Consider the following 25,502-nt stretch of genomic DNA (forward strand, 5'->3'; position numbering starts at 1 on the left):
ATGGGAATAAAAGACCTGCTTTGTAAAATTCTTACAAGGCTGCATTGAGAAAATGTTAAGTTCATTTCTTTCCTTCCTCCTACTTTCTTTCCTTTCTCTTTCATTTAGGGGTGTCTTTTTGTCACAAGAATTAGAGGTTAAGTTGAGATCTGGGTATTACTGGAAAGTGTCGAGAATTTTAACATTTTTTTCTATAGGCCCAGATACTGAACCAGCTGCTTTATATGCATTAATTTTATTTAATCCTCAGAATGAACCTGAGAAGGCTTAGTGATTATGATCCCATTTTACACATAAAGGAAATTGAACCCTAAGAGGGTTAACTAATCTCCATACAGATGGTGATATAAAAGTGCCTCCTTGACCCATGTTAGAACCCCAGATCTAGACATCAAACTCTTTAATTGCTAATGCAGGAAACAACCATTATACACACAGCTATACTCAAAATTAATACACATGCTTTTCATATTCTTTACATATAAAATGTAAAGATGATCTGATTGATTATGATTATGTTATAAATGAACAGATGTATTTTTGCTTCTTTTTAGAGTTCCTCTTCCTCAGCTAAGGAATATGATTGAAGATGTTGCCCAAACCTTAAAATTTATGTATGGTTCTTTAGATAGGTAAGTACTTCTTTGAATTAAACCTCAAGTTTTAAGTATATGATTCTAAATCACTTTTCTGCACTTAATAGTGTTTCTTGGTTGTCAAGTTAGTTGTTTGGGTTTTTTCTTATTATTATTATTTTCTCATCCTTCATGACTGGCTTTTATTTTACAGCTCCAGGCAGTTTTTCATTGGATCCATTGCTTTTTCTTTTTTGGTCTCATATGTTACTTTTGTGAAATAGTGATGCAACCACAATTATATTCTGATTTGATGTATTTTTGTAGGGGCAAATGTAAGAGCATTTCTTCAGAACAGATACAGAAAAGAGAAGTTTTCTGTGTTTTCCTCTGATTATAACATTGTCAAATTCACTATCCTAAAATGTGATACTTTTTCCTTAAAAAAATTTTTAGTAAAAAAATATGTATGTGCTATTAAACTAAATAAAAGACATGGTAGAGAAAGTAATTGTCTATTTAGTTTCATGTATATTCTTCCATATATTTTCTATATAATATATACATACTCTTTTTTACACATGTGGGCTCATAGTACGCATATTTTTCTGCTTGCTTTGTTTTTATAAATTTTTTTAATATAAATTTATTTATTTTATTTTTATTTTTGGCTGCCTTGGGTCTTCGTTGCTGCACGTGGGCTTTCTCTAGTTGCAGCGAGTGGGGGCTCCTGTTCGTTGTGGTGCGCGAGCTTCTCACTGTGGTGGCTTCTGTTTGTTGCAGATCATGGGCTCTAGGTGCGCCGGCTTCAGTAGCTGTGGCTCGCGGGCTCAGTAGTTGTGGCTTGTGGGCTCTAGAGTGCAGGCTCAGTAGTTGTGGCTCACAGGCTTAGTTGCTCCACAGCATGTGGGATCTTCCCAGACCAGGGCTCGAACCCGTGTCCCCTGCATTGGCAGGCGGATTCTTAATCACTGCACCACCAAGGAAGCCCTGCTTCTTGCTTTTTTAACCTTGCAGTATGTGATGTATCTTTCTTGATCTGAAAGAGGAAATTTGGGGTAACCGTTTAGTATTTGAACATGTAAAATTATGGATGGAAAATCGATGTTTGTAAGTCCCAGTACTTCGGAGGGCTAAAATGATGCCTTTGCCTTCAAAGCTTTAAGAGTATATCAATATAAAGATTCAAAGACAGTTTATACATTTTTCCAAACCATAGTAGTATCAGATCTCTGTTTATCTAGAGTGGATCTTTATTGTCACTGTTCTCAAAGCCGCCTAAAGGAATTTTTTATGATGATGCCATCTGGGAAAAGTGTCTAATATGCAGTATTTTCCTCCAGGAAAATACAGACACCTCCCTCTCAAACCCAATTACTTATTAGCATTTTCCAAATGTGTGAACTTCAAAAGACTGGGCAGCCATATACAGTGCTTTTACCTTTTACTAATAAGAAAAATTTTAACCAATGAAGAGTATAAACTCTTAAGGTGGTTATAAACTACCTCCTTAAATTTATAATAGATGAGCAAACCTCACTCTGTTTTGCCCTAATTGAAGCTTTCTATTTTCATAAAACTAGAGATAATCAAAGATGAAATTCCTGTAATGAATTCTGTATATGAAGATAAAGCAATTGGAGTTGTTCTGCAAATTCCAATGGAGTAGGTTGGGGTCAGAGGGACTCTTAATTTCTCTGAATTTCATTTTGAAATTTATCCATTGATTTGGAAATATCTCCAAGTTGACAGCAAATTTAAGTAGTTTCTTCTTGCCTAGATGGGAATTTGAAAGGCAAACTAAGATAATAAATGTAAAGATCCACTGAGTTCTTAAAACCAAGAAGCAGTATGGATCCAAGATATTGTTAATAGTCATTTTACAATATTTTTTAATCATAAGGTTTTTTTCTGATTATGAAAGATATTAAAGGCCATTGTGAAAAATTATGAAAAGACTAAAATGTCCAAAAACTTAAATTATCTTTTTCAAGTTGTGAGCTGGTTAGTTCCCTGTGAGCCACAGAAAACTGATTATATATTAATAAAGTTCAGTGTTGTGATCAAATTAAAGATATAAGTATCCTTCGTCATTCCCAGCCAATCCATCAGCAAATCCTAACCAGTCTGTCTCCAAAACACATCTCAAATCCATCCATTTCTCCCCATCTTCACTATTACCCTGTCCACTGCCATCTCTCACTACTACAGTGCTTCCTGATTTCCTTGCCTCCATTCTTGCCTCTTTAATTTTCAAAGTTACAGGGATCTTTCTACATTATTATCTGGCTCCCACATACCTTTCTGATTTCAGACCTCAATCCACGCCGCCCCTCTATATTGTTCTGCAGGCACCCTGGCCAAACTTGTTCCCACCCTGGGCTTTTGCACTCTTCCCTCTCATTAGACCTTCTTGACATCGGGATCTCAGCTTAAATGCCCCGTTCTCAAGAGACCCTTCCCTAACCATTTGATCCAAAATACCCAACCAGTCACCTCACCCATTCAGATAGTCCTGTTCTCTGCTTAGGCCTTTGTACAAGTTCATGTTTTTACTTTTTGTTCATTTGTTGTCATTCTCCAGTAGAATGTGAGCTCCATGGGAGCAGAGACCTTGTCTTTTTGTCTTGATATTTTTACTGCTGTACTTCCATCAATGAGAATAGTTCCTGAAACATAGTAGGCACTCAAGTGATTAGTTGAATGAATCGGTGAATATTATTCTGATATATTAATGGTATATATACCAGTTATTGTGTTATCCAGTACTTTATACCAGTGAATGGTTGTAGGTAATATTATATGCTACTTTTACATGGCTAAAACCAAGTTGTCTTTTTTTTTTAAGAGTTTTTTTTTTTTTTTTTTTGGGGTATGGGGGCCTCTCACTGTTGTGGCCTCTCCCGTTGCGGAGCACAGGCTCCGGACGCACAGGCTCAGCGGCCATGGCTCAGCGGCCATGGCTCAGCGGCCATGGCTCAGGGGCGCAGCCGCTCTGCGGCATGTGGGATCTTCCTGGACCGGGGCACGAACCCGTGTCCCCTGCATCGGCAGGCAGACTCTCAACCACTGCGCCACCAGGGAAGCCCCATTTCAAGAGTTTTTAAGTAGTTATGCCTTCATTACTGAAGAGGGGAGGAAATAGGCTAATTATGTATTTACTGTATACCAGTAAGTAATAAGCATAATAAGTACTTACTATGTACTGGTACTTTGCATGAGAGTTAGATTGTATTATCCCCATTTTTACAGAGTTGGGACCAAAGTTCAGAGAAAGGTTAAATGATTTCCCTGCAAGATCTACCTAGTAAAAGCAGTGATAAGATTCAAAGTCAGATCTGTTCTATTACAAAGCTCAAAATCTCTTTGTTATCCTGTGTTGCCGGAAAGATACTGGGAGTTGTAAATGGTTGAGAGATAGAGGTAAAAGCGAGTTACATTTTTTGCAAAAAGGGAACTTCAGCCCATTCTGTTATAGATATACCACTTGTGTTAGCCCTTTGGTTTTCCCGTAGTACCATCTGCCCTATGTATTTGAGAATAGGCTTTAGGGTAAAAAATATTGACAGGGTGAATTTCTTAACACACTCCATCAGTAACGTAGCAGTAATTCTTATTAAGGGAGAAGTAAGGAAGAGAACCTATGTAGTTAGGAAAGATCCAGTCCCCTTAGGAGCATACAAGCAATGACTACCATTTCTGTGTGTTGTTCTAACTTTACAGCTCTTGTTTTTTCAGTGCCTTTTGCCAGGTTGAGAATGTTCCTCGTTTGGATCATTTTTTCAGCTTGTTCTTTCAAAGAGCACTTCAGCCTGCTAAACTACATTCCAGTGCCAGTCCCAATACACAACAATATGATGCTTCCAGTGCAGTACTTTTAGACAATCTCCCTGGAGTTCGGTGGCTCACACTTCCACAGGATATTAAGGTAATCTTAGGTGTCATAAATAAGAATCAGAGCCAGTTGCCTTATATTCTTTTTTTTTTTAAGTTTTTTATGCGGTGTGCGGGCCTCTCACTGCTGTGGCCTCTCCCGTTGTGGAGCACAGGTTCCGGACGCGCAGGCTCAGTGGCCATGGCTTACAGGCCCAGCCGCTCCACGGCATGTGGGATCTTCCTGGACCGGGGCACGAACCCGTGTCCCCTGTATCGGCAGGCAGACTCTCAACCACTGCGCCACCGGGGGAGCCCGCCTTATGTTCTTTATCTTCTCTCTCTTTTCTTTTCCTTAGGCTTTTTGTTATTTTCAGGGTTATGGGTAAGAGTTAAAGGGGCAGTTGGTTGATAAGGTAGGAGGTTTAATGCAGTGAACTTTTTCTTTCTAAATAGAAATTAGCTCTCTCATCTTACTTTAACATTTAAGCTTTGTTCAAACTTGGAGTACTTTTCAGAAACAGTAATTGTATGGTGTGTCTTACTTTTGAATTTTGTGATTTAGATTTTATAATTCAGGGTCATCGAGTTAGGTAGATGAAATGACTGGCTAACAAATTAATAATAGCAAAATCTTTGTTTACATGAACATTTGTAATTAGCTTTTGCCCTATGCCAGAGATAGATCACTAAAGGTAAGATTCATGGTGGTTAAACATTATCAGTGTGACTTTAGTCATTTCTGTACATCCAAAATAACTTTACTGTTGAATGATTGAAAAGCTCATTTCAGACATTTTCATCAACAATAATGTATTTAGCCACAGCATTTGTAATAGTATTAATGAGGCACTATGCCATAGCAGTTCCCTGCCCATGAAGTAACCCAGGTTATGTTGTAGTAATATCCCAATTCAAGATTCTGCTCTTCATGGAATTCTACAATATATGATCAAACAAATGCCTTTTGAAGTTTAATAAGAATTTAAACAGATATATCAGTCCCTTTGCTCAGTTTCCTCATCTGTAAAATGGGAACAATAATACTACCTACTTCACAAAGAAGTTATGAGTTATCACACATAAAATGCTTAGAATCATGCCTGGCACTTTGTAGTTGTAATTATAGCTGTGAGAGTACTATTATATAATGATTATTTGGAGGGAGTTGAGGGGTTAAAGCATATTTAAAGGAAACTTTACCTTCTTGTATTCTTTTTTTGTCCTTGCCTTTGTCAACTGCGCCCTGCTGCATTTTGTATCTCAGGCCAATGATTATCATTTTCCTAAATCATATAAAAACTAAAAAGTATGAGATAAAACTAAAAGTATGAGATATATAATTCTACTCCCATCAGTGTTTTCATAAGAAATCGTAAGTGTTCAAAATAGACAGAATTTAACTAGATAACCTTATGTTTAAGATAGAAAGACACTGTTTCCATGGTCTGTCTCATGCCCATTCTGGGGTCTTTTTCTTCTGAAAGACACAAGGCCGCTTTTCGTGAGTCAGAGTTGCCATCTCATGAGGCCTGTCGGTCTGGTCTTGCCCAAGTTCTTTCTCTTGTCTCAGAATCTGTTCACTAAAGAAATCTCTTCCGTCAAAATATATAGTCTCTTCTGTGAGATTAGAGGTACTTAATGTTTTTAGGGGCAAAGTCTTTAGATTTTGGATATATTAAGATTAAATATTATTTTCCTTCTAAGAGTTCTTGTTTAAGACATTTAAAATATAGCCTATTTGGTCTTATAAATTCCATATGAAGGCTACCTTCTGTATTCAGATTTCTTTTTTATTGGCGTTTTTTTCCCTTAATTTGACATATATTTGATTAAAAGGACTGTATGCTTTTATTTCAACCTAAAAGAATATCAATCGGAGAAATCACTGTGTGAATTCTACTGTATATATTTTTTAATCTTTTGACTTAAATCATACCTGTTGCTTATCTCACCAAAGCTCTGGTTGTCTTTGTCCTTGTTGAGTTGGACACTACTGTATGCAGATCAGCCTTCATTGTGCCAGGTACTCAGATTTGTGCTGTGCTTTGGGAATCCAGAAAAGTCCTCTGGATGCTCACAGTTTAGTTGGGTAGGTGGAATTAATACACGGGAAACAATGAGGATACAGCTTAGACATTTTCTATATTTTGTATTCTGGTTAAGAGAATTAAGAACAATATTTTTGCAGAGAGATAGATATCTTCTGGTAAAGTGATCTAAAATCTCTGATGAATGTAAAGTTTAAAATACATAATAACCCTTAAAGTTTTTGTTTTTGTTTTACCAGAAAACTCAAAGAACTCATACACTTTCCTTTTGCCTTTGAGATTTCTTACTGTGTGAAAAATAGTAGGGTTTATTGACTATATATATTCTAATGGAAAATATTAAGGAATTTTATGCCTTGAGAAATCTAGTTAAAAACATATGTGTGTGGGGGCTTCCCTGGTGGCGCAGCGGTTGAGAATCTGCCTGCTAGTGCAGCAGACACGGGTTCGAGCCCTGGTCTGGGAGGATCCCACATGCCGCGGAGCGGCTAGGCCCGTGAGCCACAAATACTGAGCCTGCGCGTCTGGAGCCTGTGCTCCACAACAAGAAAAGCCACGATAGTGAGAGGCCCGCGCGCCGCGATGAAGAGTGGCCCCCGCTTGCCACAGCTAAAGGAAGCCCTCACACAGAAACGAAGACCAAACACAGCAAAAATAAATTTAAAAAACAAACAAACAAACATATGTGTGTGTAAGGTAATTTGTGCCTGGTAAATTTTAGGTGGAAATAGTTGTTTTTAACTTGGAAAAAAAATGTACTTGTTCTGAGTTTAGTATATGATGAAGTCACACTTCTGTTTTCTTTCCCAGAGAACTTCCTTATTTTGTTTGTTTGTTTGTCAGGTTTTTAAAAAAATAATTTTTCCTAAGATACACTGGAATAGTAAAGAGAAAAGATATTTTACTTTTTCTCTTAAGGAATATGAAGAAACAATAATAGTAACCTTGTATATTAGCCTGTAGAGTTCAGTAGCAGGAATAGCAACCTATTAAACATTAATGTCTCTGAGATCAAAAATCACAAGTAGGTAATTTTCTTTTTGTCCTGTAGTCTTTCACAAGGGAAACTATAGCCACAAAAAGGAGAACATGAAGTATTTGCTAGATGCAGAAAAAAGTAGGTCACAAATGAGTAATAAGTCATACCATATGAAAAGCATTGAAAGGCATGACTAATGTTTCCACAGCTTTTGTCGTCTCAGTAAGACACATTTGTGAAACAGTCCTGCAGAAAGTGCCTTGGCCTTAAAAAAACAAAACAAGGATTATTTTTCACAAATACCGTATATGCTACAAGCTTCAACTGTCAATAGTTTCCAATTTATATATATGCATTACAGATTAAACTGCAGAATAAATTTATTCTGTTTTTGAATTTTGAATACATGAAAGAGTTCAGGCAAATTCCATAGAAACAAAAGCTAAATGCTAAGTAAGAGATTTTTCTAATAACTCTGTAGGGTGGTTAAACTGTGCCAGATTCCAGGGGAACACTTGCCTTCATGATTTAATCCATGAATAAAGATGAACAGTCTTTTTATACAGAACATAGGAGGGAGACAGGAAAGAATGTTGGATTCTTGGATTTTCCAAGAATTCAACTGTTGAAAAATATATAGGAAATAGAAAAATTAAAACAATTCATAATAGACTGGCTACATTCAGATTGATTTTTTTTCCTCTTAAGATTCTTAAAATGTTAAAAATTTTTCTAACAGAACTGTAAAGCAGCTTTTTAACCTCATAAATTAGTTTGCATTGAGTACAGAGTGAAGCCCATTTTGCAATAATTGAGATTTAACTGAAAAATGCCTATAGGTTAAAATACATTAATTTTTTTGTGTGTAATTGCAAAGCTTAAAAGCAAGATATTCCATTTGGGGACATTTCTTAACACAAAGGAGAGAGATATATTTATTCAATTCTTCAAGTAATTATTAAGCAATTTTATATGGTCATTACTAAAAAGTAAGTATATATGAGTTAAATGTTTGTGTTACTCTTTTTTTTTCTCACATAGGTGGAATTAGACACAGCATTGAGTGACTTGGAGGCTGCAGATTTTGCAGAACTGGTAAGAGAAGCAGTGGATTTTAGGAAAGGTTCATTGTTGATTTCTTGTTTTGTAAATCAGTCATTATTTTAAGTATTTTCCAAGGGGGCATGTAATAATCTTGGAATACATAACATTAGGTTTCTATATTGAAATGGACAAAATCTATTTTGCTTGCCTTAAGATTTTCTGTTCAGTTTAAAATATTTGTTACGTAATGTATGCGTAATGATTAATTACATTAGTACCGTTTGGAACCGGGCTTTGAGAGAAAGGATACACATGTAATATTGGCTGGTAGTATGGTTTTTAATCTTTTTAAAAAACTATTGATATATTTCCTAGCTCTGTCCACTAGAGCACCACTATCACCCAGGCCATGGTGTATGAATAATATTTCTCGCTAAAGGGAACCAAGACTCCTATGAGAAATGACTGATTCCAGATTTAGGGCTGACAGTGTACAAGATAAGCCTGGCAACATCTTGTTATATCAGACATGTAGGAAGCTTTCAAAAAGTACTAGGGTTAATTTAGGGTTCAAGTAATCAGGAGAGACCTTGAAGAGGCTCCCTCTTGAGCATCTATATGGACAATAACTGCATTGGATTGAAGCACATCAGATATGTCTAAGTCCAGGAGTTCATAATGGTACTAAAGAAAAAAGAAAGTTCTTCGTCAACTTTGGAGGATGCTAAGGAACTAATTCATTATTGTGAAAACTGGTAATTAAGGAGAAAGAATCAAACATTTATCTGCCTTTCCTATCTGAACCATACCTCAAGGTTACCAAATAGAGATGGGGGGGGAGTTTTTCTTTACGGAAGTGGTCTACCTAACATATCAAGAAAGAATGGCAGAATTGGAATACCATCATTTTTCAGTTCCCCTCAGTGAGTTAAAGGATCTAAGCAATGATCATCAGTAGCTGTTAACATCACAAAAAGAAAGTCAGCCAGATAGTATGTGGTTCCTGATGGAAGCACACAAACCACCTATGAAATATACCTGATCACGCCTAGAGGTCTAACTACCAGTTTACAGGAAATACAGGGAACGAGGGACATGTTAAATCACCCCATTTGGGGGAGGGGGATTGCAGTCAGCAAAATTCAGACTAGACACAACAGGACGGTTTCTTCAACAAATAAATTTGTTGAAGAAGGTGAGGGGGTGGGGGTGGGGTTAGGAGAAGCTGAGAGAGACCTGTCAGTCATAAGAGACTCAAGAAACATATCAACCAATTTCAGTGTATGGACCTTACTTGGATCCTGATTCAAGCAAGCAAAAAAATTTAAAACATCTATGAGACAATCAAGGAAATGAAAGTGTTAACTGGATATTAGGTGGGAATAATTCTCTAGATGTGGTAACGATATTATGGTTATGTATTTTTTTCAAGTCCTTCTGTTTTAGAGATGCATTCTAAAGTATTTACAGATGAAACGGTATAACATCTGGGATTGATTTTGAAATAATTCACCAGGGAGAGGGAAGAAGGAGAGAGGGATAGAGATGAAACAAGATTAGCTATGTACTGGTCACTGTTTAAGCTGGGTGATGATGGGCACATAGGAACTAATTATACTATTCTTTTTTTGTATATGCTAAAATTTTCAGTAATAAAAGTCTTTAAAAAGTAAATGGGAAGTTAGGAAGTAGAAGCAGTGAGGCTGGATCATTCTTCAGCAGATTGCTGGTAAATGTAGGGAGAGAATATTAGCTTAAGGGGTGGCTTAGTCTTAGCTAAGATCCTGAGCAAATGGAAGGGTATTCTGTTTGTAAAAATAGTGGAAATTTAAGCAAGGTGCACTCTTCATAGGTCATAAATTTTTTCACTAATGGAAAAAAAATTAGCTAGATACTAATCATTAGGAACAGTTTAGATCTAAAATATTCAAATATCTGGGATTTTAGGAACCTGTATCCAATAGATTTAATTAAAATCTAATTCCTGCCTTTATGGAACATCATTTTAATGAGCAGTGGAACTAACTATGGCTAGAAAGCGATCTATTGGGATTCCTTGCATGCAACGTCAAGACACAGTACAGAAAAGAAAAAAGTTGATAAATTGAGAATGTAAAACGATACATTTACTTTGGAAAACAGTTTGGCAGTTTCTTAATAACCTAAACATACACCTACCATATAATTCTGCCTTTCTATTCCTATCTAATTACCCAAGAGAAATGAAAGCTATGTCAATACAAAGACCTGTAAACAAATGTTCATAACAGCTTCATTTTTAATAGCCAGAGACTATTCAAATAACTCAGGTGTCCATCAACAGGTGAATAGACAAAACAAATTGTGGTATATCCATGCAATGGAATAATATTCAGCAAAAATATTGGCAGGGGGTATTGATGGAACTCTTCTGTATCTTGATTTTGGTGGCACACAGCTGTACACATTTGTCAGAACTTGCAGAATAATTCACAGTGAGTTTTACCTTAATTTAAAGAAAAAGAAGGATTATTCTAAACTTTTTGTGAAATTAGATTTGAGATTTAATCTTATATTTTAATTCTGTGTTCTCTTCTTTAGTTGTTTTAAATTATTATTAAGGTATAATTTATATTCAGTACATTCTTCTGTGCCCTTTTATAGTCAGTCCCTCTCCCTACCCCCAGCCTCTGGCAACCACTGATCTGTTTTCTGTCCACATGGTTTTACCTCTTCTGGAATGTCATATAAGTTGAATCATATGGTAGATAATATTTTGGGTCTGACTTTTTTTTAAGTAGGAAGTTAAAATATGTATTTTTATACAAATATTATATGAGTACATTTTTAGGGAAAAGTACAAACAACAAACATAAATCTAGCATTTTGCTTGACCACTCATACATCAAAACCAGCCCTATTCTTAGAGTTAACCATTGTTATCAGTTGATATATATTCTTGGTAACCTTGTATTTATGATCATACACTGAAGTAATTTTGTCTGATAATGTTCAGTATAGATGATGCTTTCACACTGCTAGTAGGCATATAAACTGATGCAACCTTTCAGGAAAGCAATCTGGCAAAATACGTTAAAAATATGTATCCTCTGATCTCGGAATTCAACCTCCAGGACCTTATCAACTAAGGAAGGTATCAGGGATGTACACAAAATTTCTTTATAGGAATTATCTGCACAACACTATTTATACCCTGAAAAATTACTGGAAACAAATTAAAATACCACATTATGGAATCTGTTAAATAATACATCCATTAAAATCATGTTTAGAAAACTGTCTATTGACATGAAAAAATGTTCAAAATCATTTTCTAAGGAAAAAGCAGGGTCCAAAACTATACACATAAAACAGCTTTCCCACGCCCACTGGGATGGCTACCATTAAAAACAAGCAAACAAACACCCCAGAAACACCAAGTGTTGGCGAGGATGTAGAAAAATTGGAACACCCGTGCACTGTTGGTAGGAACGCAAAGCAGTGCAAATGCTGTAGAAAACAGCATGGTGGCCCCCCAAAAAATCAAAACCAGAACTACCACATGACCCAGCAATTCCATATACTCAAAAGAATTAAAAGCACAATCTTGAAGAGATATTTGCACACCCACATTCACAGAAGCATCATTCGCAACAGCCAAAAGGAGAAAGCAACCTATGAAATATACCTGTCCACCAACAGATGAATGAACAAACAAATAGACAAATCCATGGAAGATACATACAATGGAACATGACTCAGCCCCAAAAAGGAAGTAAATTCTGACATAGGCCTCAACGTGGATGAACCCAGAGGACAGATACCACACTAGGTGAACCAAGCCCATCATGAAAAGACAAAGTAGGGACTTCCCTGGTGGTCCAGTGGTAAAGAATCCGCCTTGCAATTCAGGGCACACAGGTTCGATCCCTGGTCAGGGAACTAAGATCCCACATGCCACGGGGCAACTAAGCCCACATGCCACAACTACTGAGCTCATGCACCTCAACTAGAGAGCCTGTGTGCCCCAAACTACAGAGCCCACGTGTCCTGGAGCCTGTGCACCACAGCTAGAGAAGAGCCACAACTAGAGAGAAGCCCGCACACCACAATGAAGAGCCCACGTGCTGCAATGAAAGATCCCGCATACCTCAAGAAAGATTCCGTGTGCCACAAGTAAGACCCGACGCAGCCAAAAATAAATAATAAATAAATCTTAAAAAAAAAGAAAGACAAAGTAGTGCACAATTCCACCCACAGGAGATGCCTAAAGTAGTCAAACTCAAAGACAGAAAGTAGAAGAGTGGATGCCAGGGGCTGCAGGAAGGCGGGGGTGTGGGGGGGATGGAGAGTTGTTTAATGGATACGGTGTTTCAGTTTTGCAAGAGGAAGAGTTCTGGAGATTTGGCTGCCCAACAGTGAATGTACATAACACTACTGAGCTGTATACTTAAAAATGATTAAGATGGGCTTCCCTGGTGGTGCAGTGGTTGAGAATGCGCCTGCCGATGCAGGGGACACGGGTTTGTGCCCCGGTCCTGGAAGATCCCAAATACCGCGGAGTGGCTGGGCCTGTGAGCCATGGCTGCTGAGCCTGTGCGTCCGGAGCCTGTGCTCCGCAACAGGAGAAGCCATAACAGTGAGAGGCCCGTGTACCGCAAAAAAAAAAAAAAAAGATTAAGATGGTAAATTTTATATTATGTGTATTTTACCATGATCAAAATTTTAATTAAAATAAAACAATTTTTAATTAATTAATTTCTATTTCATGCTTTTTTAATATTACTGAACACCCAGTTAATCGCATTCCAGAGAAGGGTGACATTTCTGGGGCACAGAAAGAATGGTATTCACAGCTATTTCCCCAATCACATTTACTACCATGACCCAAGAACATCCAGTTGATTGCTTAAGGGAATGTATCTCACCTGAAATCCTCTTGGACTGCATGCATAAAATAAAAGTTTTTAAAAGCTTACCTATGGTGAAGCCAGTCAGAGCTTCCAGACCCTCAAAAAGCTTCCAGTGAACTTAATACCTTATTCTTAAATATGAGGACAGTAAAGCATCACAAGAAATACCTTTGACATAAAGGCAGTCAAAAAACAAATGAAAAACAGTGGGCCTTATTTCTTTCACTTAGCATAATGCATTTGAGATTCATTCATGTTGTCTATATCAGTAGTTCAGTCCTTTTAATTGCTGATAGTATTCCATTGTATGATGATATCACAGTGTTTATCCATTCCCCAACTGAGGGATATTTAGATTTTTTTCCAGTTTTCAGTTTTCCTTAGGTTTCATTGTGTGTTTTTTTTTTTCAACTTACAAAAGTAATGCATGCATATTGGTTAAAAATAAATGCAAGCATGGCTATTAAAAACAAATGTCCTCCCTCCTCATCCCTCTCCCCCAGTTCCATCTCCAGTTACAACTGCTCTTACAGTTTGGAATATATTCTTCCAGACCCTTCTCTATACACATACATACCCCCATACAAACCAACACATATGTATATACATACATGTATATAATTGGGAGTGCTGTTTTTAACAAGACTTAGATCATAGTGAATATTTTGTTCCACAGCTTGCATTCTTTGCTGAACAATGTATTCTAAAACCTTTTGTGCTTGCTCATATAGATCAACCTTATTTTTTTAAACAGATGTATGATATTCTGTGATGTGAACATAACCTTATTTCCTTAACCATTTTCCATTGTTGAACTTTATCTCCAGTTTTTGCATATTACAAATTCTACTCTTAACTTTTTATACAAACATCTTGAATCTCTTATTCAAGTATTTCTGTAGATTTCTAAAAGAGGAATTACGCAAAGAGTATGTGTATTTAATTTTTTTCTTTACGCACTGCTCAGTTGCTCCCAAATAGGTTGTACCAATTTGTACTTTCAAAAATAGTATACGGTAGTATTGGATATTTTAGGTGATGTCCAGTAGAAGCATTTTGTCTTGGTAGATTTCTTTCAATCCCTCTTGGGGTAACAAATCTTATGTTCTACTCTTAGATGTCTCTAATCAACATTATCTTACAAGAATCAAAAATAAGATTGTTCTCAGTCAAAAATAAATATATAGGCACCTTATGTCTCACCCCAATAGCCTAGTATATTGATTTCTAAAGAAGGCACTATGAAAAGTTCAGTTACTACAAGGACCTGCTGTTCAGGGAACTATATTCAATATCTTGTAATAACCTATAAAGGAAAAGAATCTGAAAAAGAAGGTGTGTGTGTGTGTGTGTGTGTGTGTGTGTGTGTGTGTAACTGAATCACCTTGCTGTACAACTGAAACACTGTAAATCAACTAAACTTCCATAATAAATAAATAAATACCAAATGAAGAAGAGATAAGTTACTTAAGAATGTAATTTGCATTTTTTTTTTTTTTTTCCTTGCGTTATGCGGGCCTCTCACTGTTGCGGCCTCCCCCATTTGCGGAGCACAGGCTCCGGACGCGCAGGCCCAGCGGCCATGGCCCACGGGCCCAGCCGCTCCGCGGCATGTGGGATCCTCCCGAAACGGGGCACGAACCCACGTCTCCTGCATCGGCAGGCGGATTCCCAAGCACTGCGCCACCAGGGAAGCCCTGTAATTTGCATTTTAACTGTTGTAGCTTAACTAGGATTTTTTAAAATCATAAAAAATATATATATACATATATTTATATATATATGTAAAATTTTATATATATATAAATCCACTGTGGTTTTTCCCCCAGTCTGAGGATTACTATGACATGAGACGGCTATATACAATTTTGGGCTCTTCTCTATTTTACAAGGTAAGTTGAAGCTTGAAATTTTTATATATGTCATATTGCTATATGAACAGACCTAAAGTAAATTTTCTCAAATTGTTACAAACATGAAAAATACAGTTATCTCTTTTGCTGTGAATGTAGGTACCATAAAATTAGATCTTAAAACAAGACTTGTACCTACATATTTACAAATACAATAAATATTTCTGGTTTCATTATATTTTAAAGCATTTACAAACGTGTAAGAGAGAAGCAGTACTCAAAGAACCAAGTGTATATGAGAGAAGAGCAGTACTACTTTGTTGATTTCCTTTTGCAATCATGTGTTTTTTTTCCTTATCTTCAGAAAGTAACTATGCATCTTTCTGGTAAATTTTCTAACATTAAGTAGTTGACTTGCATGTAAAGCAAGTTAAACATCAGATGAATTTAAGTATTTTAATTTTTTAAAAAGATTTTTAAGCACAATATAAAACATATCTAAAGAAGAATCAAACAATACAGAACTGTAAGCAGTGAAAAGTAAGTCTCTCCCCACCTCGACTCCTGCTTCTCCGCTTTTCATCTTCAGAATTCAGTGCTTTGGTAATTTTGCCAAATTCTCAGGCTAGTGCTACTTAGAGGTGATCTTGCTTTATGATAAAGTGTACCTGTTGTAGACTTAAGTTATTCCAAATACTTGATGTCTAGTTGAAAAAAACATCTATTTTTACTATGTCTTCATTTATTCCATTTGAAACTGGAATATTTTAAGCCAACTGAAGAAATACCTATAAAACTCTTAGAACTATATTATAGGATTATTGCTTTATGTCACTAGTTGACTTTTATTCTCTGTGGTTAAATTCAAGGGTTATTTGATATGCAGTCATTTGCCTAAGGATGATCTTATTGATATTGCTGTATACTGTCGCCACTATTGCCTACTGCCTTTAGCAGCAAAACAAAGAATTGGTCAGTTGGTAATATGGAGAGAAGTATTTCCTCGACATCACCTCCAACCTTCTGCAGACTCAAACATAGAAGTCTTTCAGGAACCTGAAGGGAGGTATTTTTTGCTAATTGTTGGCTTGGTAAGTTTACCTTAGTTTTTCTTGTTTTTTTTTTTTGTTTTTTGTTTTTTTTGCCATTTACAGACTAAATAAATACACAAACAAAAATGATAGTTTAAAATTATAAGCATGTCAAATAGTAGTATTCAAACAAAATGTTATGTGCCCTTATTTCTTCTCTTTTGTGTCTATTTAATACTCATACAGAAATATTAATGAAACTCAAGATAAGATTTTAGCAGGTTCTTAAGATCTTTTGTTCCCATTTTTATAAAAACAGAGGTTTTATCTTCGAGTTTGTTTTGGGAAATAGAGAGAGACATGAAAAGAATATAGAACCAGCAACAGAATAAATATGTGATTGTAAATGAAAGGACTACCAATTATTGAGGCTCTCTGAAAGCTACCTTAGGGAATTCCATGTGCCAAAAGTGGCAGTTGATGGTATATCAGGATAAGGCAATGTGAGATTTGTTTTCAAGGGTGATCAAGAAGCATTGAGGATAACTAAGAAGGAGAGGGAGGATTTTTCAATAATCATCACACGATTATGCCACATGCCCATATCTGTTTAGTATTCATAAATTTATACATGCATGTTACATATATTTTCATGTAGCTAAACCTATGTTAATTTTTTTTCTTATAGAGACATTATATGTTGTGCGTACTATTAGAAGCTGGAGGCTGTGCATCCAAAGCTGTTGGGAATCCTGGACCAGACTGTATATATGTGGATCAGGTCAAAACAACTCTTCACCAGCTGGAAGGGGTAGATTCCCGCATAAATGAACGGCTAGCCTCTTCTGCAACCCCCTGTTTGTCTTGTGCTGACTGGTTTCTTGCTGGATCACATGAAAAATTAGATAATTTAACAACCTCCCCTATCCTCAGTAGGCTACAAGGTACTTCCAAAGTAGCAACCTCTCCAACATGCAGAAGAGCTCTTTTTGGTGACTATTCCCTAAAGACACGTAAGCCCAGTCCATCCAGAAGTGGAGGATCTGACAGTGGTTGTGAAGGTGGAGAAGGTGTTGGCCTGAGTCCCCACACTACAGCATCTCAGGGTTCTGATGGTTCAGAAGAAAGTGGGGCCTTGCTTAAGGTGTGTGTTCATTCAAGTGTGTACGTTCTGGGAGCTAAGCTGTCTCTCCAGTCCTTACTTATAATTGCAAGAGAATTTTTAATGGCAGTTACTTCTTATTTGTACTAGTGGTTTTAGTCACTGTTGGCAAACCAACGATTTAGGACCAAAGAAAGAAGAAAATGTCAAGTGATAAAACATTAGCCCCTTGACAGCTAGGACATCTACTTGACAGTAATTGCAAGTAGGGAAACTCTTTAATCCCACTTTCCATGTTCAACTCTTTCTTTTCTATTCACAGTGATGACAGAAAACATCCTACTTGTGGGGCATTTGGTGGCTGATCTAATTAAATACCCTAGAAAGTGTTCAGTAGAAACAAAAGAATCAGAAACTTTAAAAAATTATATAGATAGATAGATAGGTAGATAGATAGATTCGATGTCCTAATTCCAAACAATAGAGCACTCTTGGAGCCCTAAGTGGGTATATTTAGGAAGTACTCATATTGACGGTACTCATTATCCAAGTCTGTGAAATTGGTAGGAAATATAGGAGGAAGATAAGATAGGATTTGGATAGCCTTAAAGAGCCTTGAACAACTCCTAAAAGAAATTGAATTAATCTCTAAGATTCAGCCATTTAAAAAATATTGATGGAGCATCTACTATGTGCCAAGGGCTATGCTACACAAAGGAGATAAAAAGATGAGTAAGACGCAGCTCTTGCCTTTCAGGAATGCAGAGTCTAGAGAGGGGGACAAGTGTGCATACATATAAATTGTAACAAAATTTGGTGATAGCTCCATTATGGCTCCAGTAGAAGGTTTACAGGGATAACTGTCATGTCTTCCCATGACATGGCCCTCAGGCCACTGTTAGCATAGGATAACCCAAGAAGTACAAGTTAGCATCAAAAATATTTAAAAGAAATATTGCAAAATAGTAAGTAGTTCTCTTAGAAGGATTTTTAGTTTTACGTCATTTCTCCTGTTTGATTCCATTCTTAGATATAAACGGATCTACTTAATAATACTTTTTAGGTCACTAAAAAGAAGTCTACTCTTCCAAATCCATTTCATTTGGGGAACCTGAAAAAGGACATTTCAGAAAAAGAATTGGATATATATAACACAATGAAGTAAGAAACTTCCTTGTTTTATTCTTTTTCACTTAACTCTGTGTCTTCGAGGAAATGTTACAACAAAAAAGTGCTATTCCATAACATATAGAGATTTTATTCAACAAATGTAATTATGATATCTCTTACATATGAAAGGTAATAGCTATGCTATTTCTTTAATATCTTTCATTATACATATAGGAAACATACTCATAAGAAATAAAAAGCATACAAAGTAATACTTCAAAATATGAAAGTTCCCACTTATGTCTCTTCCACAGGTAACCTCCCTTCTGTGTGTCTAGTTTTTACATTAAAGTTTACTATTTTTAGACTCTGGTGGATGCTGTGTTTTTGCAGATAGTCCTTAGCCCCGGGTACTCATTCCCAGTGCTTGAGAGTGATGGCTGCTAATGGCTCATGCATGGCTGAGTCCCTCCCCTGGCCTTGTCCTATTTGGAAGTTTACTGACTCCGCCAAGATTACAACCTCTCTCTAGGAGTAGCCTACATCTAATGACTAATAGATAAGTAAGTACAAAGGCTTGGCCCCTTCTTAAATTCAGGACAACTCTAAAAGGCCATCCAAGCTTCAGCGTTCCTGGTGGTATCTGTTGAGACGTCTGTCTCAACTGCGGCATGGTTCAACTTCTCCCACTGCTCAGCCCTTCAGTCTTACCCCCACAGGTGTTGTTTCCAAGCATCCTCCCTGATAAACTTCCTCCCTGCATATCTCCCGATCAGAGTCTGGGGCCAGAGAACTGAGCCTGTGACACCCTCTTTAGAAAATAGGTAAAACCTCAAATTTACAGTAAGTAGGGAATTCTGATGTAAAAGGAACTAAGTGAGAGGAGCATGTTTAACAGCTTAATTATTAAAATATGAAATGTTACATATTTAATTCTTGTTGGGCAAGAACAAGAACACTATTATGTGGTGACAGCTGGTCTTCCTGAGCTTCATCTGCTATTTAATTATGATGTCATGCATGGTATCAACTTGTGTACAAAAGTCAATTGCACAGTTTTTTTTTTTTTTTTTGGCCGTACCACGCGGCTTGCAGGATCTTAGTTCCTTGACCAGGGATTGAACCCGCGCCCTCAGCAGTGAAGCGCAGAGTCCTAACCACTGGACCACCAGGGCATTCCCTCAATTGCACACTTTTATTTGAACAAGTAGACATACAAATAGAATTCCCATTAAAAAAAAGAAGTTCAGAGCTACTGCCTTCTTGATCATTGAAACATTTTATAATAAGTTCAAATACATATCTCACAGAGTTGTCAGGAAAAGCCTTTTTCCTGAAGTCAGGGCAAAATCAAGGTAATTTGTCTACATAAAATAATGCACTGGAAATATTGATATAATGTGTTAAAATTTGGAATTTAATGCCTTCCAATATGATGTTTAATTTTTTAATAGTTAAAAATGTTTTTTAATCAAAGAAATCTAAATCAAACCTTTGTTGGAGGCATGAAATACCTTCCCCAAAACCTAGTCTTCCATTTAACAAAAACTACTGCTCTGCATTTTTATTACCTCCATATCTTATTTTTTAAATATGTATGTGTGTTATTTGGGCTTTAGTAAAAAGAAACTCTTTTTCCAAGTTTATAACTTAAGTTTATATTATAACTTAACATAAATGTATAATTATGTTAAATTAAGCATAAAATAATATGTGATGTAAATCATAGGCTCTCCTATTTAAAAGGATGCTACAGATGCATATTTATTCTCTTTATTAACATGGAAAGATCTTCAAACTATGTAGTTAATTTTTAAAGTGTGATATAAACCAGTGTGTAATATATTATCCTAATTTGTATTTGTTTTTGTAAAATAAAAATATATAGCATACTAAAAACAATAATATACAGAAAACATTTCATTCAGTAACCAAGTCCTATCCATTCTGCATGGATTCAACCCCTAATGATCCTACCCTAGATCAAGCTCCTACTCTCACCTGGTTGAATTGCAATGGGCTCCCAACTCCTAGCCTACCCTGAATCCATTCTCTGCTGTAGGAGTGACCTTTCTGAAGAACTAATCTGATTTAATCTACATTTTTTTGAACAAATATTTGTCTTCCCAGTGAGTAATTGCTTGTTTGATGATTTTTAAACTTTTGGTTTATACACTGAGTGAGTTAACATACACTGGGTTGATTTATGGTTTTCAAGCACTAGACCTGCTCATTTTGTCGTGGAGTTGTTTTCAGAGAAAATTAAAGAAGTTAACACAAATGTTAATTCTAAACTTCCCTAAATAGGAATCTTATTAATTAATGATTCCTATTAAGAATTAATGATTCTTACTAGGAATCATTTCTTTTCTATACCTTTTCTTGAATTTGGTGACCTCAGGATTAAAATGTATGTTTTAAATTATTTCCTTTTTGAATAATTATAATTTTTTTCATTTTGATTATTTTTTACTTGATTGAAAAAATATCCGCCACCAGTATTAATGAGCCAAACACCCTATGGAAAAGTATGAGAAAAATTTGTAGATGACCTCCTTCGCTGCCTATCCCTGGTCTCTAAAGAGAACCAAGAGCATTAGTTAGTGATCAAAAGTTATTCTGATCTTGCTGCCTAATTTACAGTTTAACAGGAATTTGGTTATCATGGATGATTGAGGCAGTATTTAGGCTAAGAGCTGAAATATGCCTTTGCTTTGCCTCTGTGCTATGGCTGGAAGAAAAATCAACTAAATGAATTTTTTTTATAGACATTAGAATGAGAATAGAGCAGCCTGAGTAAGATGTAGCTGGGGAATTGCTGTCCATATATTTAAAGATTGCCAATCAGGAAAAAGCAAGGTATAGTGGAGCAGAGTCAGTTAAGCTCTGACACTTAGCTATGTGACCTCAAACAAGTTAATCCAAGTGCTCTGAACATTGATTTCCTCACGGTTGAAATGAAGATAGTAATGTTTAATATCTTACAGGGTCATTATGAGAATTAAGTCTAAGGTATTTTAAAGCACCTACCCTGGAACATAGAAGACATTCAGTATATGATAACTATTGCCATTCTTTCATTGTTGCCGTTATTGTTGCTCTTTAGCTCTTCTTACTGCTGGTAGAAATAAGCAGTATTTATAGGTTCTGCTGGCCTGTCTGAGATCTCAGTAGGGGAAGAAAGGATGGAAAAGAAGAATGGAGAAGTGAAAATAGTAAGAGAACATAGAAGAGAAGGAAGACTGTAATGATAAGAAGTAGAATACTTCTAGCAATTGCCATGGTATTCTAGAATATTAACTCAGCTTTGCAGTTGGTAATAATAATTTTATTTTTCTTCAGGATCATCAGTTTGACTATCGTGGTAAGAGACTTTAATGCTACTAACTGAAAAGCTTAGTTTATTGGAAGGTGTTTTTATTTGTGGTCCACGCTAGACATACCTTGTTTATGGCTTGTAGATATCTGGGCCAGACATGGGCTGAGTTATTCATTACCAACCATGGAAAAAGAGGAGTTTAGCCAGTTTGGGTTGTTTAGCAAAGGGATGATTAAGTTACTTGCAAACGAATTGGTGTTTATTTATCCTTGCATAACATGTAGTGTTTGCCTCCATTAAGGGAATTGATAATAACCCTAGCCTGTATTCCGATAAGGAGGAAAGGGAATTCAATGTTTGGCCTAGTTTCCCTTCCCTAATTACACTCCTAATATTCTATTGTAGTTAAAAGCTTATTAGATGTCTACAGCATTCAAAATGAAGCAACATTTTTAAGTTTACTTCTAATATCTTTTTTTTTTCTTTTCAAGATTGACGTCTGGTCCTGAGAACACACTTTTCCACTATGTCGCTTTAGAAACAGTGCAAGGGATCTTTATTACTCCTACCCACGAAGAGGTGGCACAGCTAAGTGGCTCTATCCATCCTCAGCTGATAAAAAATTTCCATCAGTGTTGTCTCTCCATTCGTGCAGTTTTCCAACAGACATTGGTTGAAGAGGTAGGGCACTGCTATAATATAATTTTCTGCCAGTTTATTTCCAGACCTCTATTCTCTCTAAAACTCTTTAATCAGTATGTCCAGCAATGACTATTTTCATTTATTTTTTTTAACAGTCATTCCATCTACCTTGAATGCCAAAGGATTATATTCACTGTACTTAACTTTAAAACTTTGTTTCATAATTGTGAGTTTGATGTCCCAGATGACTATTTCAGGAAACGGTGGACCTGTGTGTTTTCTATAGCAAAGTAGAACATAGTAGTTTGTAATGTAAACTTGCCTCCCATATTTGACCCAACCATTTCTCGGACCGTTATCTCTACCACTTGGTAACTGATAATTCTTTAAGTATTCAACCAGCAGGATAAGGTATTTTGGAACAAAATGGAATAAAGTATAGCAGTAGGTGCAATACTGTTATGTTTCAACCACTTTGTTGCTTGCTTGCTTGCTTGCTTTTCAATCCAGGATGAAGTTTCATTTAATATTGTACCTCTGGATAAGTAGTAATGTTGTATACAATTAAAATATCAATTAGATAGTTTTAATAGCAGGGAAAGATAAGTATTGATTTCTTGAAAAGGATAAACATACAGAAGTTTATTTGTGACTGGTCAAACATCATACTGCCAAAAAAAAAACCTCCCTGAAGAATGATTGTAATGCACATAGCAATACGTGTACTAAGGATGCTAAATTAGTGAAGAATTTAGGCTTAAAAGTAGAAGAACATTGGGCTGGAAGTAAGGAATCCTGGACTGAACCTTATTAACTCTTCCTATTTTCTCAGCTATAAAGTGAGTGAGCTGAATTATATCATCTCTTAGGACTCATTCAGCAGTAAAATTCTTTGTCTTACAGGATTTTCAAAGCTATCAGAAATTGGTATTCAACAAAATGTTATGTTTGACTATATATTTCTGTGTGCTTTGCATTCTTAGGCTCCTCCTTTCCTGTTTAACATACTGATAGATTCTATAAGGTTTATTTCATTAACTTATTTAGTAATATTTGGTAATATAAATTAGGCTTCCCCATATTATTTAAATATTGAGGTACCTACTACACACCAGATACTACTCAAGATGCTGGGGATACAGCAGTGAACAAAACCAAGTCTCTTTCCTCATGAAGCCTGTATTCTAACAGGGGAGGCTAATGAATTAGCAAGCAGTGTAATATATCAGGGAAGGTAAGTTTTAAGAGGAGTAATAAAACAGAGTAAGGTTGAGAGGTGGGGGTAACTATTTTGAAAGATGCCTCTGATCATGTCAAGTAATATTTGAACAGAGACCTGAATAAAGTGAGGGACCAAGCCATGTGGCAGATGTGGAGGCACAGCTTCCAGGCAGAAGGAACAGCAAGTACAAAGCCACAGAGGTAGGGTGGCTGAGAGAGCCCTGGAAGGGGCTGAGTAGGGAGAAGAGTGGTAGGAGTTGAGATGGCAAAGGTAGCAGGGCCAGGTCATGCATGGCCCAGTAGATTAGGGAGTCTGGGCTTTGTGTGGAAGAAGATGGGAGGTTCTTGGGCAGTTCTGAGCAGAGCAGGGACATGATCCTTGGTTTTGAAAGGATCACTCATGCTACTGTGAACGAGCTTGTAGGGTAGAGAGGGTGGAGGCAGGGACCAGTTAGGAGCTGTGGAAACTCTCAAAGCAAGAAGTCAGTGGCTTCTGGATCTTGAATATATTTTGGAGGATGAGCCGAAAGGATTTGCTGATGTCTTAAATAAGTATTTTGAGAGAAAGAGCAGAATCAAGGATCACTCCACTGTTTTGGCCTGAGCTTTATAAAAAGTCTTTATATTCCAAATGAGTCACTGGTTTGCTAATGATTTAATCAGTGGGAAATTTAGAGTATACTTCAGAGGAAGAGACAATACTGCTTTAAGTATATGTGTTTTAAGTATATTACAAAATCATCTATTCATTTAGTAACTCATTAGTAATCTGTTCATTAAGCACCTACTGTGTACCAAGCACAGCTGCTTTCAAAGAATACAAAGATGAATAGCATATTTTGTCTGCCCTGGAAAAGAGATTTTAATGTACTGGGAAAAACAAACCTATAAACTGCTGATATAATATAGCGTAAATACTAATAAGGTACGGCTGTGAACAAAATGTAGCCCCCCCCCCGCTCACCGCATGCAGCAACGAAGACCCAACGCAGCCAAAAATAAATAAATAAACAAATAAATAAATGTATAAAAAATAATAATAAAGTAAGTATGAGGAAGAATAGAAATTTTCCTGCAGGTAAAGAGAAGAATGTCATTGCAGGCACTGAAAGTATTATTATCAACCAATTCAAATCTATATATAAAACGTTTTAAAGTAACACTATTAATACCAGTTAATATTAATAATACCTATTAATTTACAGAAGAAGAAAGCACTAAATGGTGGAGATCATTCAGGTTCTACAAATTCAGTGTCTTCTCTTAACCCTGTGAAAGAACATGGTGTATTGTTTGAATGCTCACCTGAAAACTGGACTGATCAGAGAAAAACACCACCAGTTATGGCTTACTGGGTAGTAGGGTAAGTGGAAAAAAGTATTAAAAAGTGACAGAAAAGTGGTAATGGAGATAAACATGTTCAGATATAGGCATGGAATGATTAATCTAACTATAATATTTTAATGTATTTTAGAATTTTATTTTATTTCCTAAGTATCTCCTTTAAATTGCTCCCAACTCTTTTTCTGTTAAAAAAAAAAAAAGAAAACTTATTCAGTTATCTTACAAAATCGTATTAATGATACCCTAAAAGGTAATGAGTCCACACTTTCACTGCTATTTCCTTCTCTCTGTCCCTACATCTTTTTTTTTTGTCTTTTTTTTTTTTTTTTTTTTTTACCCTTTTTTTTTTTTTTTTTTTTTTGCGGTAGGCGGACCTCACACTGTTGTGGCCTCTCCCGTTGCGGAGCACAGGCTCCGGACGCGCAGGCTCAGCGGCCATGGCTCACGGGCCCAGCCGCTCCGCGGC

The 25,502-nt window shown here is 36.3% G+C and overlaps 1 protein-coding gene across 1 annotated transcript in view; it reads left to right on the forward strand.

Annotated features, from left to right (window-relative positions):
* INTU (inturned planar cell polarity protein) overlaps nucleotides 1-25,502 on the forward strand; it is a 70,966-nt gene that overhangs the window by 42,380 nt on the left and 3,084 nt on the right. The window contains exons 7-15 of the mRNA XM_007446251.1: nucleotides 555-632; nucleotides 4,314-4,503; nucleotides 8,520-8,573; nucleotides 15,244-15,306; nucleotides 16,137-16,358; nucleotides 16,987-17,442; nucleotides 18,464-18,561; nucleotides 22,321-22,510; nucleotides 24,898-25,055. Of these exons, the coding sequence (XP_007446313.1) occupies nucleotides 555-632; nucleotides 4,314-4,503; nucleotides 8,520-8,573; nucleotides 15,244-15,306; nucleotides 16,137-16,358; nucleotides 16,987-17,442; nucleotides 18,464-18,561; nucleotides 22,321-22,510; nucleotides 24,898-25,055 (1,509 nt within the window). The remainder of the gene's footprint in view (nucleotides 1-554; nucleotides 633-4,313; nucleotides 4,504-8,519; nucleotides 8,574-15,243; nucleotides 15,307-16,136; nucleotides 16,359-16,986; nucleotides 17,443-18,463; nucleotides 18,562-22,320; nucleotides 22,511-24,897; nucleotides 25,056-25,502) is intronic.

The sequence above is a fragment of the Lipotes vexillifer genome, unplaced genomic scaffold (assembly GCF_000442215.2).
Source record: "Lipotes vexillifer unplaced genomic scaffold, Lipotes_vexillifer_v1.1 scaffold159, whole genome shotgun sequence".
Lineage (NCBI taxonomy): Eukaryota > Metazoa > Chordata > Mammalia > Artiodactyla > Lipotidae > Lipotes > Lipotes vexillifer.